The sequence below is a fragment of the Mustelus asterias genome, chromosome 14 (genome assembly GCF_964213995.1).
Source record: "Mustelus asterias chromosome 14, sMusAst1.hap1.1, whole genome shotgun sequence".
NCBI lineage: Eukaryota > Metazoa > Chordata > Chondrichthyes > Carcharhiniformes > Triakidae > Mustelus > Mustelus asterias.
The window spans coordinates 5,645,308-5,665,805 of NC_135814.1; the positions used below are offsets into that span (position 1 = coordinate 5,645,308).

General features: G+C 48.7%; 1 protein-coding gene across 1 annotated transcript in view; it reads left to right on the forward strand.

Annotated features, from left to right (window-relative positions):
- LOC144504113 (receptor-type tyrosine-protein phosphatase-like N) overlaps positions 1–20,498 on the forward strand; it is a 270,541-nt gene that overhangs the window by 242,798 nt on the left and 7,245 nt on the right. Inside the window, exons 17-20 of the mRNA XM_078229290.1 lie at positions 2,076–2,153; positions 7,264–7,383; positions 12,842–13,008; positions 16,757–16,810. Coding sequence (XP_078085416.1) covers positions 2,076–2,153; positions 7,264–7,383; positions 12,842–13,008; positions 16,757–16,810 — 419 coding nt within the window. The remainder of the gene's footprint in view (positions 1–2,075; positions 2,154–7,263; positions 7,384–12,841; positions 13,009–16,756; positions 16,811–20,498) is intronic.

The window sequence follows — 20,498 nt, forward strand, 5'->3', positions numbered from 1 at the left end:
GGATTGTGGTCGGTGCAGACTCGATGGGCTGAATGGCCTCCTTCTGCACTGTAGGGATTCTATGATTCTATAATATCTGTAATGGGCCATCTCTCTGTTTAGTTGGTTCAATGCAAATCAGTATTTTGAAGGGACAGGGAGCTGTTTTATATTCATATATAAATATATATATAAAAATAATGTTTAGTTTTGGTTAGTGAATTTTCTGTGGCAGGTGTTTTATCAGGACGTGTTATACATGTAATACAGCATATATTCTGAAGGAAAGTGGATCAAATTGCTATAATTTGGCACTGGGACAATTAAATTGATTGATTCTCTTGTGGTTGGCGAGTGCTTGTAAAAACCCTGGCTCCTCAGTGAGCTTAGAAGGCAACATGTAATCATTGTCTTTTCATGAGCGTAATATTTTACAGAGCTCTAACCGCTGATCCTGCCCTGCCACCTGCAGCGGGACTGGAGAATCCCAGCCGTGGGCGAGGTCGGGGAATTCCGGCCGCAGTCTAGACTGTAGCCATCCACGCTGTGGCCAGGATTTTCCAGCCATTCACGCGCTGGGATTCTCCGGTCCGCTGCAGTGAAGGGAGATTTGACTGAGGGTCAGATTCTCCATTCTCGCTGGCAGCGGAACGTGCGAGACTGGAGAATTCCAGTCTGTATCTTTATAAAACACTGGGTTAGCCTCAGTGGGGCTGTTGTGTCAGTGCAACGCATTTCCGGAAAGGTGCGAAACATCGGAGATTGACAAGAAAAGTTCCAGGATTGAGGAACGTCAATTATGTAGAGAATCTGGGACCTTGGAGGAGAGAAGGTCGGGAGGAGATTGGACAGAGTGTTCAAAATAATGAGGAGTCTGGACAGAGTCGATAGTAAAACCTCCTCAATGGCAGATGGGTCAAGAGTCAGAGGGCACAGATTTAAGTTAACTGGCAAAATGACCAAAAAAGTACCTGAATGAGTACTTGGCACAGAATAACATTCAGGGCTATGGGCCAAGTGCTGGCAAGTGGGGTTAGGTGGGCAAGTCTTTCATGCATTGGTGTAGACTCCATGGGCCGAAGGGCCTATTCTGCACTGTATTATTCTGTGATTCTGTGACACGAGGGTCAACCTGTTTCACCCAGTGAGTGGTTAGGGTCTGAAATGCACTGTCTGAGAGTGTGGTGGAGACAGATTCGCACAGTGAGTGGTTGGGGTCTGGAATGCACTGTCTGAGAGTGTGGTGGAGACAGATTCACACAGTGAGTGGTTAGGGTATGAAATGCACTGTCTGAGAGTGTGGTGGAGACAGATTCACACAGCGAGTGGTTAGGATCTGGAATGTACTGTCTGAGAGTGTGGTGGGGACAGATTCACACAGTGAGTGGTTAGGATCTGGAATGTACTGTCTGAGAGTGTGGTGGGGACAGATTCACACAGCGAAGGGTTAGGATCTGGAATGTACTGTCTGAGAGTGTGGTGGGGACAGATTCACACAGCGAGTGGTTAGGATCTGGAATGTACTGTCTGAGAGTGTGGTGGGGACAGATTCACACAGCGAGTGGTTAGGATCTGGAATGTACTGTCTGAGAGTGTGGTGGAGACAGATTCACACAGTGAGTGGTTAGGATCTGGAATGTACTGTCTGAGAGTGTGGTGGAGGCAGATTCACACAGCGAGTGGTTAGGATCTGGAATGTACTGTCTGAGAGTGTGGTGGAGACAGATTCACACAGTGAGTGGTTAGGATCTGGAATGTACTGTCTGAGAGTGTGGTGGAGACAGATTCACACAGCGAGTGGTTAGGATCTGGAATGTACTGTCTGAGAGTGTGGTGGAGGCAGGTTCAATTGTGGCTTTCAAAGGGGAGTTGGATCATTATCCGCAGAGAATAAACTTGCTGAGCTACAGGAGAAGATGGGGTCATTGTTGGGTTGCTCTTGCAGTGACCCAGCATGGACTCAACAGGCCGAATGGCCACCTTCTGTGCTGGAACCATTCTGTTTCTAGATGCAGGAATCAGACAAGGTGCTGTCTGATTGGTGCAGTTTGTTCCTGCCAGGCTTCTCTCTGAACTGTTTTTCGTTTCTCTTGTAGATTGACCACGATCCCCGAATGCCAGCCTACATCGCCACCCAAGGCCCCCTCTCGCACACCATCTCCGACTTTTGGCAGGTGAGTGTCGGTTTGTCGCTGCCACAACGTTTGTTGACCGTTGCCCAATCGACGCCCACATCCCACAGCCTAAAGAGCATCAGAGACATGTTGACACTGTAATGACCCTGTCCAATCGAGAGAGGGGGAGGAGTGCTCGGCGAAGGGAGGGGAACTTCGGGAGAATTGACGCTGGACACCCCCTGGTAAGAAAGGGGGAGCAGGTCATGTGACCGCAGTCTGAGCCACATGTGAGGTAGAGAGGCCAAGGAAACAAAGAACAAAGAACAATACAGCACAGGAACAGGCCCTTCGGCCCTCCAAGCCCGCGCCGCTCCCCGGTCCAGGATTGAATCCTGAATCCAGGATCCCCGCCCAATTTTCCAGCCTATCTACATACCAATATCCTATCCACCGAGCTGTCCCTCACAGCTACGATGCTTTGTTCATTACAACCTATTAACTCACCCCCACCCCCCCATTCCAGACCATGTGATCTCCAGGGAGAGGCGAAAACCCAGAGTGAAAAAGCCCAGGGCCAATATGGGGAAACGAAGGCTTGGGAAGGTTATAACAACAGAAAATACTGGGAATAACCAGCATATCTGGCAACATCTGGAGAGAGACAAACCGAGTTAAAGGGTGGGATTGAAAGCTCCCTGAAGTTGGGTGGGAAAGCGGGGGCAATATAATGGGTCGGGAAGTTGTTCAACATTTGAGGTGAAGTTCACCCTTTCACTCTGCTGCCATGCAGTAGCAACGCAAGTGATGCTCTCCACCTATAGGATGCCGCTGTCAACCTGGAAAAGACATTTTACCTATCACACCAATGAGTAATGTGCTCTATGAATTTCAATGCCGGTGTGATGCCAGCGACATGGGCCGGACATCCGAATGACAGGGACATCGTACCAAACGATACATCCCTTCAGCTGTTCACAAGAGGCAGAATACAGACCGTACTCAACCAATCCATGCTTGCAAAGCTCGGAATATAGAAACTAGAGATTGGGGGGGAAGGGAAAGTCAGGGAACCAAGAGGTGAAGGAATCAGTGGGAAGCGCAGCTGCTTAGGATTACAAAAAATCACGAAAAGACAGCGCTCAGGAGAGGTTACGATCGTCCCCATCTCACAAAATATGACACAGTGTCTGGAAAGGCTCAGTAAACCAAGGTCCACCACACTACGAAAACAAAAAGGGACGGTCAATAGGGAATTAAAGGTGCTATATTTAAATGCCCGCAGTGTCCGGAACAAGGTAGATGAGCTTGTGGCCCAGATTGTGACTGGCAGGTATGATGTGGTAGGCATCACAGAGACGTGGTTGCAAGGGGTTCAGGACTGGCAGTTAAACATCCAGGGATTCACAACCTATCGAAAAGACAGAGGGGTGGGTAGAGGGGGCGGGGTTGCCTTGTTAATTAGAAATGAAATTAAATCAATAGCACTAAACGACATAGGGTCAGACGATGTGGAGTCTGTGTGGGTAGAGTTGAGGAACCACAAAGGCAAAAAAACCATAATGGGAGTTATGTACAGGCCTCCTGACAGTGGTCAGGACCAGGGGCACAAAATGCACCACGAAATAGAAAGGGCATGTCAGAAAGGCAAGGTCACAGTGATCATGGGGGATTTCAATATGCAGGTGGACTGGGTAAATAATGTTGCCAGTGGACCCAAAGAAAGGGAATTCATTGAATGTTTACAGGATGGCTTTTTGGAACAGCTTGTGATGGAGCCCACGAGGGAACAGGCTATTCTGGACTTAGTGTTATGTAATGAGCCAGACGTGATAAAAGATCTTAAAGTAAGGGAACACTTAGGAAGCAGTGATCATAATATGGTAGAATTCAGTCTGCAATTTGAAAGAAGGAAGGCAGAATCAGATGTGAAGGTTCTACAGTTAAATAAAGGTAATTACAGGCGCATGAGGGAGGAACTGACAAAAATCGACTGGAAGCAGAGCCTAGTGGGAAAGACAGTAGAACGGCAATGGCAGGAGTTTCTGGGAGTAATTGAGGACACAGTGCAGAGGTTCATCCCAAACAAAAGAAAGGTTATCAGAGGGGGGATTAGGCAGCCATGGCTGACAAAGGAAGTCAGGGAATGCATCAAGGCAAAAGAGAGAGCCTATAATGTGGCAAAGAGTAGTGGGAAGTCAGAAGATTGGGAAGGCTATAAAAACAAACAGAGGATAACAAAGAGAGAAATAAGGAAGGAGAGGATCAAATATGAAGGTAGGCTAGCCAGTAACATTAGGAATGATAGTAAAAGTTTCTTTAAATACATTAAAAACAAACGGGAGGCAAAAGTAGACATTGGGCCGCTCCAAAATGACGCTGGTAATCTAGTGATGGGAGACAAGGAAATAGCTGAGGAACTTAATAAGTACTTTGCGTCAGTCTTCACAGTAGAAGACATGAGTAATATCCCAACAATTCAGGAAAGTCAGGGGGCAGAGTTGAATATGGTTGCCATCACAAAGGAGAAAGTGCTAGAGAAACTAAAAGGTCTGAAAATTGATAAATCTCCAGGCCCAGATGGGCTACATCCTAGAGTTCTAAAGGAGATAGCTGAAGAAATAGTGGAGGCGTTAGTTATGATCTTTCAAAAGTCACTGGAGTCAGGGAAAGTCCCAGAGGATTGGAAAATCGCTGTTGTAACCCCACTGTTCAAGAAGGGAACAAGAAAAAAGATGGAAAATTATAGGCCAATTAGCCTAACCTCAGTTGTTGACAAAATTCTAGAATCCATCGTTAAGGATGAGATTTCTAAATTCTTCGAAGTGCAGGGTCGGATTAGGACAAGTCAGCATGGATTTAGTAAGGGGAGGTCGTGCCTGACAAACCTGTTAGAGTTCTTTGAAGAGATAACAAATAGGTTAGACCAAGGAGAGCCAATGGATGTTATCTATCTTGACTTCCAAAAGGCCTTTGACAAGGTGCCTCACGGGAGACTGCTGAGTAAAATAAGGGCCCATGGTATTCGAGGCAAGGTACTAACATGGATTGACGATTGGCTGTCAGACAGAAGGCAGAGAGTTGGGATAAAAGGTTCTTTCTCAGAATGGCAACCGGTGACAAGTGGTGTCCCGCAGGGTTCAGTGTTGGGGCCACAGCTGTTCTCTTTATATATTAACGATCTAGATGATGGGACTGGGGGCATTCTGGCCAAGTTTGCCGATGATACAAAGATAGGTGGAGGGGCAGGTAGTATTGAGGAGGTGGGGAGGCTGCAGAAAGATTTAGACAGTTTAGGAGAGTGGTCCAAGAAGTGGCTGATGAAATTCAACGTGGGCAAGTGCGAGGTCTTGCACTTTGGAAAAAAGAATAGAGGCATGGACTATTTTCTAAACGGTGACAAAATTCATAATGCTAAAGTGCAAAGGGACTTGGGAGTCCTAGTCCAGGATTCTCTAAAGGTAAACTTGCAGGTTGAGTCCGTAATTAAGAAAGCAAATGTAATGTTGTCATTTATCTCAAGAGGCTTGGAATACAAAAGCAGGGATGTACTTCTGAGGCTTTATAAAGCACTGGTTAGGCCCCATTTGGAGTACTGTGAGCAATTTTGGGCCCCACACCTCAGGAAGGACATACTGGCACTGGAGCGGGTCCAGCGGAGATTCACACGGATGATCCCGGGAATGGTAGGCCTGACATACGATGAACGTCTGAGGATCGTGGGATTGTATTCATTGGAGTTTAGGAGGTTGAGGGGAGATCTAATAGAAACTTACAAGATAATGAACGGCTTAGATAGGATGGACGTAGGGAAGTTGTTTCCATTAGCAGGGGAGACTAGGACGCGGGGGCACAGCCTTAGAATAAAAGGGAGTCACTTTAGAACAGAAATGAGGAGAAATTTCTTCAGCCAGAGAGTGGTAGGTCTGTGGAATTCATTGCCACAGAGGGCTGTGGAGGCCGAGACGTTAAGCGTCTTCAAGACAGAAATTGATAAATTCTTGATTTCTCGAGGAATTAAGGGCTATGGGGAGAGAGCGGGTAAATGGAGTTGAAATCAACCATGATTGAATGGTGGAGTGGACTCGATGGGCCGAATGGCCTTACTTCCGCTCCTATGTCTTATGGTCTTATAGTTTCCAATATTAGCTGTGATTCCATGATTGGACAACACTTGCTGAACAACCCTAATTGTGCTAAGAATTACACTAACAACCAATTGAAGATTATCAGTTGGGTTCACCATGTGGCTTACTGATACTTTCCAGAAGTTACGTATACTCAGATGTAGGGCGTGTCCTCTGCAGACAAAAGGAACATGTCCAGGCATTGCACCTTTTCTGAATTGAAGAAAAGTCTGGGGGTCATTAATTCCCTGCTGCATTTTCTATGGCCCAACACCTCAAACAATCAGAATCTACTTGTTAACCAATCAGCACCCTTTTCTCATGCAGTATGAATTGGTGCTCCCTTTGAAATTTGATATTCTTGCATGTGTCCTGATGACTGCTGGACAATAAGCTTGACAGAGTGACTCTTTTTTCAGCAATACTCAACCTCTGTATGACCAAGCAACAGTGTGTTTATTAATTGTACTCAGTTTGTGGGCTGATTCACTTGTGTTCCTAAGTACGGGGTTAGGAGATACACATTTGTAACTTGTACCTCCCTAAATAAATGCGTCTTTTTTTATTCATTCGTGGGACATGGGCGTCGCTGGCTGGGCCAGCGTTTATTGCCCATCCCTAGTCGCCCTTGGAGGGCAGTTGAGAGTCAACCACATTGCTGTGGCTCTGGAATCACATGTAAGCCAGACCAGATAAGGATGGCAGATTTCCTTCTCTAAAGGACATTAGTGAACCAGATGGGTTTTTCCAACCACTGACAGTGGTTTCATGGTCATCAGTAGATCCTTAATTCCAGATTTTTTAAAATTGAATTCAAATTCCATCGCCTGCCGTGGCAGGATTCGAACCCGGGTCCCCAGAACAATAGCTGAGTTTCTGGATTAATAGTCTAGTGATAATACCACTAGGCCATCGCCTCCTGTAAACGGTGTAAAGATTGGCTCCAGTTCTATCCTTATCTGCCTGACTTTTGGCTGAGTGGAGAGGATAGTGAGGATTGTTCCATTGTTTTGACATTGTATTGACATTGTGTCCTCTTTCAGATGGTCTGGGAGAATGGTTGCACAGTGATCGTCATGCTTACCCCCTTGGTAGAAGATAGCATTAAGCATTGTGACCGTTACTGGCCAGATGAAGGCTCATCTCTCTACCACATCTACGAGGTAGATCGGGCAACATAACTTGCATTGGAAGCCGTTCAGGGAAGGTTCATTGGGCTGATTCCTGGGATGAGGGGTTTGTCTAATGAGGAAAGGTCGGGCAGTTTGGGCCTGTACTCACCGGAGTTTAGGAAAATGGGATGTGTATCTTATTGAGTCAGATACCTTTCTGAGGGGGCTTGACAGAGTGGAAGCTGGGAGAAACCTCGAGTAGGGAGGACAATCTAAAAATCAGGAACAATTGTTAATCTTTGAAATTCTCCCTCCAGTGATCAGTGGAGGCTGGCTCATTGGATATATTCAAGACTGAGTTCGACAGATTTTCTATGTTGACTCGATACCAGCACCCATCCAGGACCCTCTGCCCCTTCTCACCCCTCCTAACCCCAATCCCTGCATGTCCGAAATATGTGCTGGTTAGGGTGCATTGGCCGTGCTAAATTCTCCCTCAGTGTACCCGAGCAGGCGCTGGAGTGTGGCAACTAGGGAATTTTCACAATAACTTCATTGCAGTGTTAATATAAGCCTACTTGTGACACTGATAAACTTTTATTCACCCCCTGACCCTCCCCTCTCTGAGGCTGAGCGTGCCGTACTCAGCAAAGGACTTGGCTTCGAACCGTTACATCCTCGCCTCAATGAGTTTCAGACTCGACATGATGCTGAACTCTTCCTCCGCCGCCTTCGTCTCCGTGCTCACTTCTTTGGACAGGAGTCTATCCCCGTTCAGCAGATCCGTTCGCCCACCTCCAGCCTTCCCCCTCCACCTGTCCCCCTCCCTCTGGCCTCTTACTTGCTCTTGATCTTTTCATCGAGAATTGTTGCAGTGACATTGGCCTTCTCAGTTTCTCGCTCCTCTCACCCACTCTAACTTGTCTCCTTCCGAACTTGCTGCACTTTGCTCTCTCAGGTCATCCCTGACCTTCATCAAACCCGCCGACAAGGGCAGTGCTGTTGATGTCTGGCGTACGGACCTCTACCTCACAGAGGCTCAGCGCCAACTCTCAGACACTTCCTCCTACCTCCCCCTGGGCCACGACCCCACCACTGAACATCAGGTCGCTGTTTCCAGGACTGTCAATGACCTCATCTCCTCCGGAGATCTTCCTTCCACAGTCTCCAACCTCATAGCCTCCCAACCGTGGACAGCCCGCTCCTACCTCCTTCCCAAAATCCACAAACAGGACTGCCCCAATAGGCCCATCGTGTCAGCCTGTTCCTGCCCCACTGACCTCATTTCTTCCTATCTTGGCTCCATTCTGTCTCCTCTGTCCAGTCCCTTCCCACTTACGTCTGTGATTCCTCCGATGCCCTACGCCATATCGATGATTTCCAGTTCCCCGGCCCAAACCGGCTACTCCTCACTGTGGCTAACGAATCCCTCTACACCTCCGTTCCCCACCAGGGGGGCCTCAGAGCTCTTCGCTTCTTCCTCGAACAGAGGTCTGAACAATCCCTACCCACCACCACTCTCCACCGTCTGGATGAACTGGTTCTCTCACTCAACAAGTTCTCCTTTAACTGGTCTCACTTCCTCCAAATAAAAGGATGTGGCTAAGGGCACTCGCACGGGTCCCAGTTATGCCTGTCTCTTTATGGGTTATGTGGAGCATTCCCTGTTCCAGTCCCACTCTGGCCCCCTCCCACAACTCCTTTATTTGTACATCGACGACTATTTCAGCGCCGCTTCATGTTCTCGTCTGGACCTGGAAAACTTTATCAATTTTGTTTCCAATTTCTATCCCTCTATCATAGAAACCCTACAGTGCAGAAGGAGGCCATTCGGCCCATCGAGTCTGCCCCGACCACAATCCCACCCACTTTCACATGATCCATCTCTGACACTTCTCTTCCCTTCCTTGATCTCTCTGTCTCCATTTCTGGTGATAAACTGTCCACCAGAGTCCATTACAAACCCACCGACTCCCACAACTACCTTGACTGCAGCTCTTCACATCCCACATCCTGTAAGGACTCCATCCCACTCTCTCAGTTCCTTCGCCTCCGCCGCATCTGTTCTGATGATGTCACTTTCCAAAATGGCGCTGCCCATATGTCTCCCTTCTTCTTTAATCGTGTTTTCTCACGCTGTGGTCGGCAGGGCTCACAACCGTGTCCGACCCATCCCCCAAGCCACTGCTCTCAACCCCTCCCCTCCCTCCCAGAACCAGGATAGGGTCCCCCTTGTCCTCACTTTTCACCCCACCAGCCTCTGCATTCAAAGAATCATCCTCCGCTATCTCTGCCAATGCCAGCACGGTGCCCACCACTCAACATGTCTTCCCCTCACTCCCCCGTCAGCATTCCGTAGGGACCGCTCTCTCTGGGACACCCTGGCTCACTCTTCCATCACACCCATCACCTCACCCACCACCCATGGCGCTGTTCAATGCAGTTGTAGAAGTTGCAACACCTGCCCCTTTACCTCCTTCCTGCTCACCATCCACTCTATTCAGGTGAAGCAGCGCTTCACATGCACCTCCTTCAATCCGGGTCTATTGCAGTCGCTGCTCCCAATGCGGTCTACTCCACATCGGAGAGACCAAACGCAGACTGGGTGACCGCTTTGCTGAACACCTTCTTCAGTCCGTCCGCAAGCAGGACCCAGACCGTCCTGTCGCTTCCCACTTCACCACCCCGCCCTGCTCTCCTGTCCACATGTCCGTCCTTGGCCTTTTGCAATGTCCCAGTGAACCCCAACGCAAACTGGAGGAACAGCACCTCATCTTCCCATTGGGCACTTTACAGCCTTCCGGACTGAACATTGAGTTCAACAACTTCAGAGCATCAACTCTCCCCTCCACCTTCACCCAGTTCCATCATTTTAAAAAAATTTATTTTAACTTTTTAAAATTATTTATTATTTTTTACTCATTTCTTCCATTGATTAATTTTTCCATCCCACTTTCCATCTTTTTCCGTCATCACCGTCTCCCCTCCCCACGTCCCCCCCGCCCCCGAGCCATCTGTTAGCTGTTCCAGGTTGTCCTTTGACACTCTGCTTACCTTTGTTCTGACATTAACACATTCTGATCTATCTCTCAATGTGCCGCTATTAGCTCCCTTCCGAGCCATGATCACCACCATTTACATTCCCTTTGTCCATGACATCTTTGTCAATCTCTCCGTGTCTCCACCTATCACTGGCCCTCCATCCTGCCCCCATCAGTATAAATCTCATCCTATTTCCATTAGTTCTGACGAAAGGTCATCCAGACGCAAAACACTGGCTCTGTTCTCTTTCCACGGATGTCGCACTGTCAGAGGGTCAGTGCTGAGGGAGTGCCGCACTGTCAGAGGGTCAGTGCTGAGGGAGTGCTGCACTGTCAGAGGGTCAGTGCTGAGGGAGTGCCGCACTGTCAGAGGGTCAGTGCTGAGGGAGTGCCGCACTGTCAGAGGGTCAGTGCTGAGGGAGTGCTGCACTGTCAGAGGGTCAGTGCTGAGGGGGTGCCGCACTGTCAGAGGGTCAGTACTGAGGGAGTGCCGCACTGTCAGAGGGTCAGTACTGAGGGAGTGCCGCACTGTCAGAGGGTCAGTACTGAGGGAGTGCCGCACTGTCAAAGGGTCAGTACTGAGGGAGTGCTGCACTGTCAGAGGGCCAGTGCTGAGAGAGTGCTGCACTGTCAGAGGGTCAGTACTGAGGGAGTGCTGCACTGTCAGAGGGTCAGTACTGAGGGAGTGCTGCACTGTCAGAGGGTCAGTGCTGAGGGAGTGCCGCACTGTCAGAGGCCCAGTACTGAGGGAGTGCTGCACTGTCAGAGGGTCAGAACTGAGGGAGTGCCGCACTGTAAGAGGGTCAGTACTGAGGGAGTGCCGCGCTGTCAGAGGGTCAGTACTGAGGGAGTGCCGCACTGTCAGAGGGTCAGTACTGAGGGAGTGCGGCACTGTCAGAGGGTCAGTGCTGAGGGAGTGCCGCACTGTCAGAGGGTCAGTACTGAGGGAGTGCCGCACTGTCAGAGGGTCAGTACTGAGGAGTGCCGCACTGTCGGAGGGTCAGTACTGAGGGAGTGCCGCACTGTCAGAGGGTCAGTGCTGAGGGAGTGCTGCACTGTCAGAGGGTCAGTACTGAGGGAGTGCCGCGCTGTCAGAGGGTCAGTACTGAGGGAGTGCCGCACTGTCAGAGGGTCAGTACTGAGGGAGTGCCGCACTGTCAGAGGGTCAGTACTGAGGGAGTGCTGCACTGTCAGAGGGTCAGTGCTGAGGGAGTGCTGCACTGTCAGAGGGTCAGTACTGAGGGAGTGCTGCACTGTCAGAGGGCCAGTACTGAGGAGTGCCGCACTGTCAGAGGATCAGTACTGAGGGAGTGCCGCACTGTCAGAGGGTCAGTACTGAGGGAATGCCGCACTGTCAGAGGGTCAGTGCTGAGGAGTGCCGCACTGTCGGAGGGTCAGTACTGAGGGAGTGCTGCACTGTCAGAGGGCCAGTACTGAGGAGTGCCGCACTGTCAGAGGATCAGTACTGAGGGAGTGCCGCACTGTCAGAGGGTCAGTACTGAGGAGTGCCGCACTGTCAGAGGGTCAGTGCTGAGGGAGTGCTGCACTGTCAGAGGGCCAGTACTGAGGAGTGCCGCACTGTCAGAGGATCAGTACTGAGGGAGTGCCGCACTGTCAGAGGGTCAGTACTGAGGAGTGCCGCACTGTCAGAGGGTCAGTGCTGAGGGAGTGCCGCACTGTCAGAGGGTCAGTACTGAGGGAGTGCCGCACTGTCAGAGGGTCAGTACTGAGGGAGTGCCGCACTGTCAGAGGGTCAGTACTGAGGGAGTGCTGCACTGTCAGAGGGTCAGTACTGAGGGAGTGCTGCACTGTCAGAGGGTCAGTACTGAGGGAGTGCCGCACTGTCAGAGGGTCAGTGCTGAGGGAGTGCCGCACTGTCAGAGGGTCAGTACTGAAGGAGTGCCGCACTGTCAGAGGGTCAGTACTGAGGGAATGCCGCACTGTCAGAGGGTCAGTGCTGAGGGAGTGCCGCACTGTCAGAGGGTCAGTACTGAGGGAGTGCTGCACTGTCAGAGGGCCAGTACTGAGGGAGTGCTATACTGTTGCAGGTGATGCGATGTTAAACTCAGGTCCTGTCTGTCAGGTTGGTGGAAGGGACCCTGTGGCCACTATTTGAAAGATGTGCAGGAGAGCTCCCCCTGGAGTAACCTTCAAGCCCCATCATTAGAAAAAGACAGCTGTTCTGTTCATTATCTGATTGCTGCTTCTGGGATCTTGCTGTGTGAAATGTAGCCACTGTTACTGTGTTGTAACAGTAGCTACATTTCAAACTACGATTTCATTGCCTGTTAAGTGCTTTGGAACATCCTGAGATGGTGAAAAGCTTTTTATAAATTGTAATTATTTGAATATTCCAGGAGAATCCTCAGGATCCCTCGGTGATGTATTTTTTCTGTGTGTCGGAGTTTAAGACGAAGGGAATTTCTTGTTCAACATCTGAATCTAACCCTTTTCCGCTGCTTCCACAGGTCAACCTGGTCTCTGAGCACATCTGGTGTGAGGATTTCCTGGTGCGTAGTTTCTACCTGAAGAACCTGCAGTCCCAGGAGACGCGGACTCTCACCCAGTTCCACTTCCTGAGCTGGCCAGCAGAGGGCATCCCATCCTCCACCCGACCACTGCTGGACTTCCGCAGGTACGGAGGGACGGGAAGAGGGGGCGAGGGCTCAGGGGACGGGCCTGACTCAAGAGGACGCAAGACTTGTCGGGCTGGAAGAGGAGGGAGGGCTATCGTCTGGCACAGAGCTAGATTTTTCACTCTTTCATGGGACATGGGCATCGCTGGCTGGGCCAGCATTTGTTGACCATCCCTAACTGCCCTCGAAATGAGTGTCTCACTCGGCCATTTCCGAGGGCAGTTAAGAGTCAACCGCATTGCTGTGGGTCATAGGATCCCTACAGTACAGATGGGGGCCATTTGGCCCATCGAGCCTGCACCGACAACACCCCACCCTATCCCCGTAACCCAGATATTTACCTTCTAATCCCCCCAAAACTAGGGTCAATTTAGCATGGTCAATCAACCTAACCCTCATATCTTTGGACTGTGGGAGGAAACAGGAGCACCCGGAGGAAACCCACGTAGACACGGGGAGAACGTGCAAACTCCACGCAGACAGTGATCCTGGTGCTGTGAGGCAACAGTGCGAACCACTGTGCCACCATGCCACCAAGGTCTGGAGTCACATGTAGGCCAGACCAGGTAAGGACGGCAGATTTCCTTCCCTAAAGAACATTAGTGAACCAGATGGGTTTTTCTGGCAATCGACAATGGTTTCATGGTCACCGTCACTGAGATGAGCTTTATATCCCAGATTTATTAATTTAATTTAAATTCTAGCTGCTGTGGTGGGATTTGAACCCACGTCTATATGGCATTAGCCTGAGCCAATGCCATATAGACGAATCCAGTGACATTATCACCATACACCATCGCCTCATCAATGTCATTGCAACACTGATCCCATGTCAAGTGCCCAGACCAATGAACCCTGACAATTTAGTTCAAAATAATAATTTAACACCAGACTACTGCCAACCACAGCTTTGGAAAGTTAATGTAAGGGAAATAAATTGAAGCCACAGCAGGGCAGCTTGGTCACGTGGAGTGTGTGTCCTGTAATATGTGGGAAATCGTGGATGCTACTGGTCACCTCGACAATGACATGTGAAGGAAATAGTTCCCGAGTTTCAGAACCATAGCGCATTCACAAGGCTGAGAGCTTCGTGGATACCACGTTCAGAGAGAGGTGCCACACCACAGCTTAGGAGTATGGAGGCAGAAAGGGAATAGGTAACCACCAGGCAGTTCAAGAGGCAGATAGGTCAGGGGTCTAACCCCGTGCTGTACCTGTCCTGGGAGTGTTTGATGGGGGACAGTGTAGAGGGAGCTTTACTCTGTATCTAACCCCGTGCTGTACCTGTCCCGGGAGTGTTTGATGGGGGACAGTGCAGAGGGAGCTTTACTCTGTATCTAACCCCGTGCTGTACCTGTCCTGGGAACGTTTGATGGGGACAGTGTAGAGGGAGCTTTACTCTGTATCTAACCCCATGCTGTACCTGTCCTGGGAGTGTTTGATGGGGGACAGTGTAGAGGGAGCTTTACTCTGTATCTAACCCCGTGCTGTACCTGTCCTGGGAGTGTTTGATGGGGGACAGTGTAGAGGGAGCTTTACTCTGTATCTAACCCCGTGCTGTACCTGTCCTGGGAGTGTTTGATGGGGGACAGTGTAGAGGGAGCTTTACTCTTTATAAACCTGTGCTGTACATTCGCTGCTGCGAATGTGATCCATTACCCAGTTTTATACTTTCGCCTCACTTTACACGGACAGTATGGGGGGGGGGAGGGGGGGCGGGGGGCAGGTGGAGGGGGGGGAGGGGGGGGTAATGTTGGATGCCTCCCACCTGATTTCTATCTGTTGATTCCAATGGGCAGTGAAATACTTGGGGGAGGGGGACTGGTTGATAAATCTTGCTCTCTACCTGTTCCTGCAGAATTCTCCCTTACTGAATCAGGTTAAAATCACTCCTAATACACCTCTCTCCTAACCCCCCCCCCAAAAACCAGATGCTCACCATGCTGTGAAAACATTCATTGCCAACACCCTGGTTGATTGGTCGCATTGTTTCTGCTTTATTGATTGCTGTCTGCTCCCTCTGCTCCCTCACTGAATAAGAATCGGATTAACCGGGTAAGGAACTAACCTGTCTGCGTGTTACTAGCCGGGAGTGTACCCTGTGGGCCACTATGGCCACCCGCTGTCTAGCTAACGGCTCCTTCTTCCCTCTTTAACCAGCATTAACCCCTGCGATGACTGGCTGCCTTCTACGACACTCCTCTCTCTTATGGCTCCCAGTGTCATTTTTGTGATTTGCAGCTAGTAATCTCAAGGTCCAGTTGCATAGTCACAAAAGTGATCATTGGCGGCCGTGTCTGCTGCATGGAGCATGGCGGAAACAGCTCTCCTCTCTGTGCCCTTTGACCTGTTCTTGGTGCTGAGTGGGGACGGTTGCGTCGCGGTTTGAGGGGGTCGCGCCGGCTTTATCGTTCGGAGAGGTTCCCCAGCCGTACCGAGGGGGGGGTGCTGCGCTGTGCGAGGTGCTGTTATTTGGGTGAAACTTCAAGCCAGGACCACCTCCCCCCCCCCCAACCCGCCCCGTCCCCGCAAATACTCCAAACTTCCCCAGTAAATGTCAAAAATCTCCTCTGTGTTTCTCCCTGGTGCTCTGGGTCAATATTTATCCTTCGATCAACTTCACAAAAAGCAGATGATCTGGTCATTAACTCATTGCCGTGTGCAGGAGCTGCTTGCGTTACATTTCTGACATCACAACTGATTGAATTAATACATTAAAAACTTATCCTTATGATTAGTTTATTTTATTAGTCACGAGTAAGGCTGACATTAACACTGCAATGAAGTTCCTGTGAAATTCCCCTAGTCGCCACATTCCGGCGCCTATTCGGGTCAATGCACCCTAACCAGCACGTCTCTCGGACTGTGGGAGGAAACCGGAGCACCCGGAGGAAACCCACGCAGACACGGGGAGAACGTGCAGACTCCACACAGACAGTGACCCAAGCCGGGAATCGAACCCGGGTCCCTGGAGCGGTGAGGCAGCAGTGCTAATCATTGTGGTGGGATTTGAACTCATGTTCTCCAGGCTGCAATTATGTTAACACCATCACATCACTCTGCCATGGTGAATGGTTAGAGGGCACGGCGATTCTCACTGGGTACTGTTACAGCACAAGAGTCCATTCGGCCCATTCTGCCTGTGCTGTCTCCTTGATAGAGTTATTCAGTTGGATCCCCCTCCCTCGCACTCTCCCCAGAGCCCTGTATATTTCTGATCTCAAATATATATCCAAATTTTTGGAAGTTCCCCATTGAATCTGCTTCCACCGCCCTTTCAGATCCCAGATCACAACAACTCCCTCAGTAAGAAGAACAAATTCTCCCTCTGGTTCCTGACCCTCCCATTGCTGGGAGGTTTGACCTTAACTATCAAAAGTCAACATTATTTGGAACACCTTGCCTTAATCTGCTTGAATTTTGAATGGTTGAAAGATGTTGTTTGTGGTATAATTATGCATCGCGTGTTTCTGGCTCTAGGTCAGATGGGGGTGATAGTACAGAGGCCTCCTGATCCACTCGGAGCCTCACCTGCCTCATGTACGATGGTGCCTCGCTTCAAGCAAACAGAGGAATGAGCATCCTCCTTTAACACATGAGGAATGGGAGGATAGGTTAGTGGGATGAGGTGAAGGGGGGGTGGGAGGAGGCTCGTATGGAGCGGAAAGGCCAGGTTAGACCAGTTGGGCCGAATGGCCTGTTTCTGTGCTGCAAATACATTGTCATGGATTTCTCTCTGTCCCGCAGGAAAGTGAACAAGTGTTACAGAGGACGTTCCTGCCCCATAATCGTTCACTGCAGGTAAGGAACTTTCACTGAGATTCCTCTGACTGCATTCAACTCTGTGAATGATGGACAACTGCTTCAATAAGACGTATCAGATTTCTCAGGAGGCAGACACAGATTTGAGAGGACTAACAAAGCAAGGGAATACAGAATGAACGGTAGGACACTAAGAAGTATAGCGCATCAGAGGGAACGTGGGGGCACATGTCCAAAGATCCCTGAAGGCAGGAGGACAGGTAGATAAAGTGGTGAAGAAGGCACATGGGATACTTGCCTTTATTAACCCTTCACTGGGCAGGGAATTCCACAGATTCACAACCCTTTGGGTGAAGAAGTTCCTCCTCAACTCAGTCCTAAATCTGCTCCCTCTTATTTTGAGGCCGTGCCCCCTCGTTCTAGTTTCACCCGCCAGTGGGAACAACTTCCCTGCTTCTGCTTTATCTATTCCCTACATAATCTTATATGTTGCTGTAAAATCTCCCCTCATTCTTCTGAATTCCAATGAGTGTAGCCCCAGTCTACTCAGTCTCTCCTCATAAGCCAACCCTCTCAACTCTGGAATCAACCTGGTGAATCTCCTCTGCACCCACTCCAGTGCCAGTATATCCTTTCTCAAGTAAGGGGACCAAAACTGTACACAGTACTCCAGGTGTGGCCTCACCAGCACCTTATACAGCTGCAACATAACCTCGCTGTTTTTAAACTCCATCCCTCTAGCAATGAAGGCCAAAATTCCATTTGCCGCCTTAATTACCTGCTGCACCTGCAAACCAACTTTTTGTGATTCCTGCACGAGGACACCCAGGTCCCTCTGCACAGCAGCATGCTGCAATTTTTTACCATTTAAATAATAGTCCATTTTCCTGCTATTCCTACCAAAATGGATGACCTCACCTTTACCAACATTGTACTCCATCTGCCAGACCCTCGCCCACTCACTTAGGCTATCTATATCCCTTTGCAGACTTTCTGTGTCCTCTGTACACTTTGCTCTGCCACTCATCTTAGTGGCATCTGTGAACTTTGACACACTACACTTAGTCCCCAACGCCAAATCATCTATGCAAATTGTAAACAATTGCGGTTCCAACACTGATCCCTGAGGCACACCACTAGTCACTGATCGCCAACCAGAAAAACGCCCATTTACCCCCACTCTTTGCTTTCTGTTAGTTAGCCAGTCCTCTACCCATGATAATACATTACCCGTAACACCGTGCACCTTCATCTTATGCAGCAGCCTTTTGTGCAGCACCTTGTCGAATGCCTTCTGGAGCTCCAGATACACCACATTCACCAGTTCCCGGTTGTCCACCGCACTTGTAATATCCTCAAAGAATTTCATTAAATTATTTAAACATGAACTTCCCTTCATGAACCCATGCTGCGTCTTCCCAATGGGACAATTTCTATCCAGCTGTCTCGCTATTTCTTCCTTGATGATAGATTCAAGTATTTTCCCTACTACAGAAGTTAAGTAACCGGCCTATAGTTACCCGCCTTTTGTCTACATCCTTTTTTAAACAGTGGCGTCACATTTGCTGTTTTCCAATCTGCGGGAACCACCCCAGAGTCCAGCGAATTTTGGTAAATTACCACTAGTGCATTTGCTATTTCTCCCACCATCTCTTTTAGTACCCTGGGATGCATTCCATCAGGACCAGGAGACTTGTCTACCTTTAGCCCCATTAGCTTACCCAACACTACCTCTTTCGTGATAATGATAGTTTCTAGGTCCTCACCTGCCATAGCCTTCCTGTCATCAATTTTTGGCATGTTATTTGTGTCTTCCACTGTGAAGACCAACACAAAATACCTGTTCAATGCCTTGGCTATTTCCTGATTTCCCTTTATTAAATCCTCCTTCTCATCCTCTAAAGGACCAATGTTTACTTCAGTCACTCTTTCGTTTCATATATTTGTAGAAACTTTTGTCATCTGTTTTTATATTCTGAGCTAGTTTACTCTCATAATCTTACTTTCCTTTATAGATTTTTTTGTGGCTTTCTGTTGACCTTTAAAGATTTCCCAATCCTCTAGTTTCCCACTAATCTTTGCCACTTTGTATGCATTTTCTTTCAATTTGATACACTCCTTTATTTCCTTAGATATCCATGGCTGATTATCTCTTTTTCACTGGTATAGACTTTTGCTGAGCACTGTGAAAAATTGCTTTGAAAGTCCCCCACTGTTCCTCAATTGTCTCACCATAAAATCTTTGCTCCCAGTCTACCTTAGCCAACTCCTCCCTCATCCCTTTATAGTCTCCTTTGTTTAAGCACAAGACACTGGTATTGGATTTTACCTTCTCACGCTTTATATTTTAAATTCAACCGTACTGTGATCGCTCCTTCCGAGAGGATCACTGTGAGATCATTAATTATTCCTGTCTCATTACACAGGACCATATCTAGGATAGCTTGCTCCCTCGTAGGTTCCATTACATACTGTTCAAGGAAGCTATCGCGAATTCGTTCTATGAACTCCTCCTCAAGGCTGCCTTGACCGACCTGGTTTGACCAATTGATATGTAGATTAAAACCCCCCATGATAATTGCTGTATCATTTGTACATGCATCAGTTATTTCTTTGTTTATTTCTCGCCCCACCGTGATGTCGTTATTTGGTGGCCTATAGACTCCGCCTATCAGTGACTTTTTCTCCTTACTATTTCTAATTTCCACCCAAATGGATTCAATCTTTTTCTCCATAGAATCTATACCATCTCTCACCACCGCCCTGATGTCATCCTTAAATATCAGAGCTACACCACCTCCCTTACCTTCCTGTCGGTCCCTCCGAATAGTTTGATACCCCTGGATATTCAACTCCCAGTCGTGACCATCCTGCAACCATGTCTCTGTAATGGCCACCAAATCATACTCATTCGCGATGATTTGTACTGCCAGCTCATTTACCTTGTTTCGAACGCTACGAGCATTCAGATAAAGTGCCCTTATGCTATTTTTTCATACCTTCTTTTTGAATCCTAACATCTCTATCAATAACATCTCCTGAGTTCTCCTTCCTTTTAACTTTTTTCATAATTTTCCATGTAGCTGAAAACTCCTCCCCACATGTTAACCCGCTGCTTTGCTTCCCATTAACCCATCTGGTTCACCAATGTCCTTTAGGGAAGGAAATCTGCCGTCCTTACCTGGTCTGGCCTACATGTGATCCAGAGCCACAGCAATGTGGTTACCATCTGAAATGGCCTAGCAAGCTACTCAGCCATATCAAACCATTAGGGGAAAAGCACCTTGGGAGCCGCACGGACCACATTGGTTCAAGAATATGACTCACCACCAACTTCTTGAGGACAATGTGGGACGGCCAATAAATGCTGTTCTTCTCCATCATGCTCAGATAGGATTTAGGAGCAGAATTAGGCCACACAGCCCCCAGCCAATGAAAAACAAGCTCCCTTCCTTTCCATTTGATTTGACTTTATTTGATTTGATTTATTATTGTCACATGTATTAACATACAGTGAAAAGTATTGTTTCTTGCGCGCTATACAGACAAAGCATGCCGTTCATAGAGAAGGAAGGAGAGAGTGCAGAATGTAGTGTTAGTCATAGCTAGGGTTTAGAGAAAGATCAACTTAATGCGAGGTAGGTCCATTCAAAAGTCTGGTGGCAGCAGGGAAGAAGCTGTTCTTGAGTCGATTGGTACGTGATCTCAGTCTTTTGTATCTTTTTCC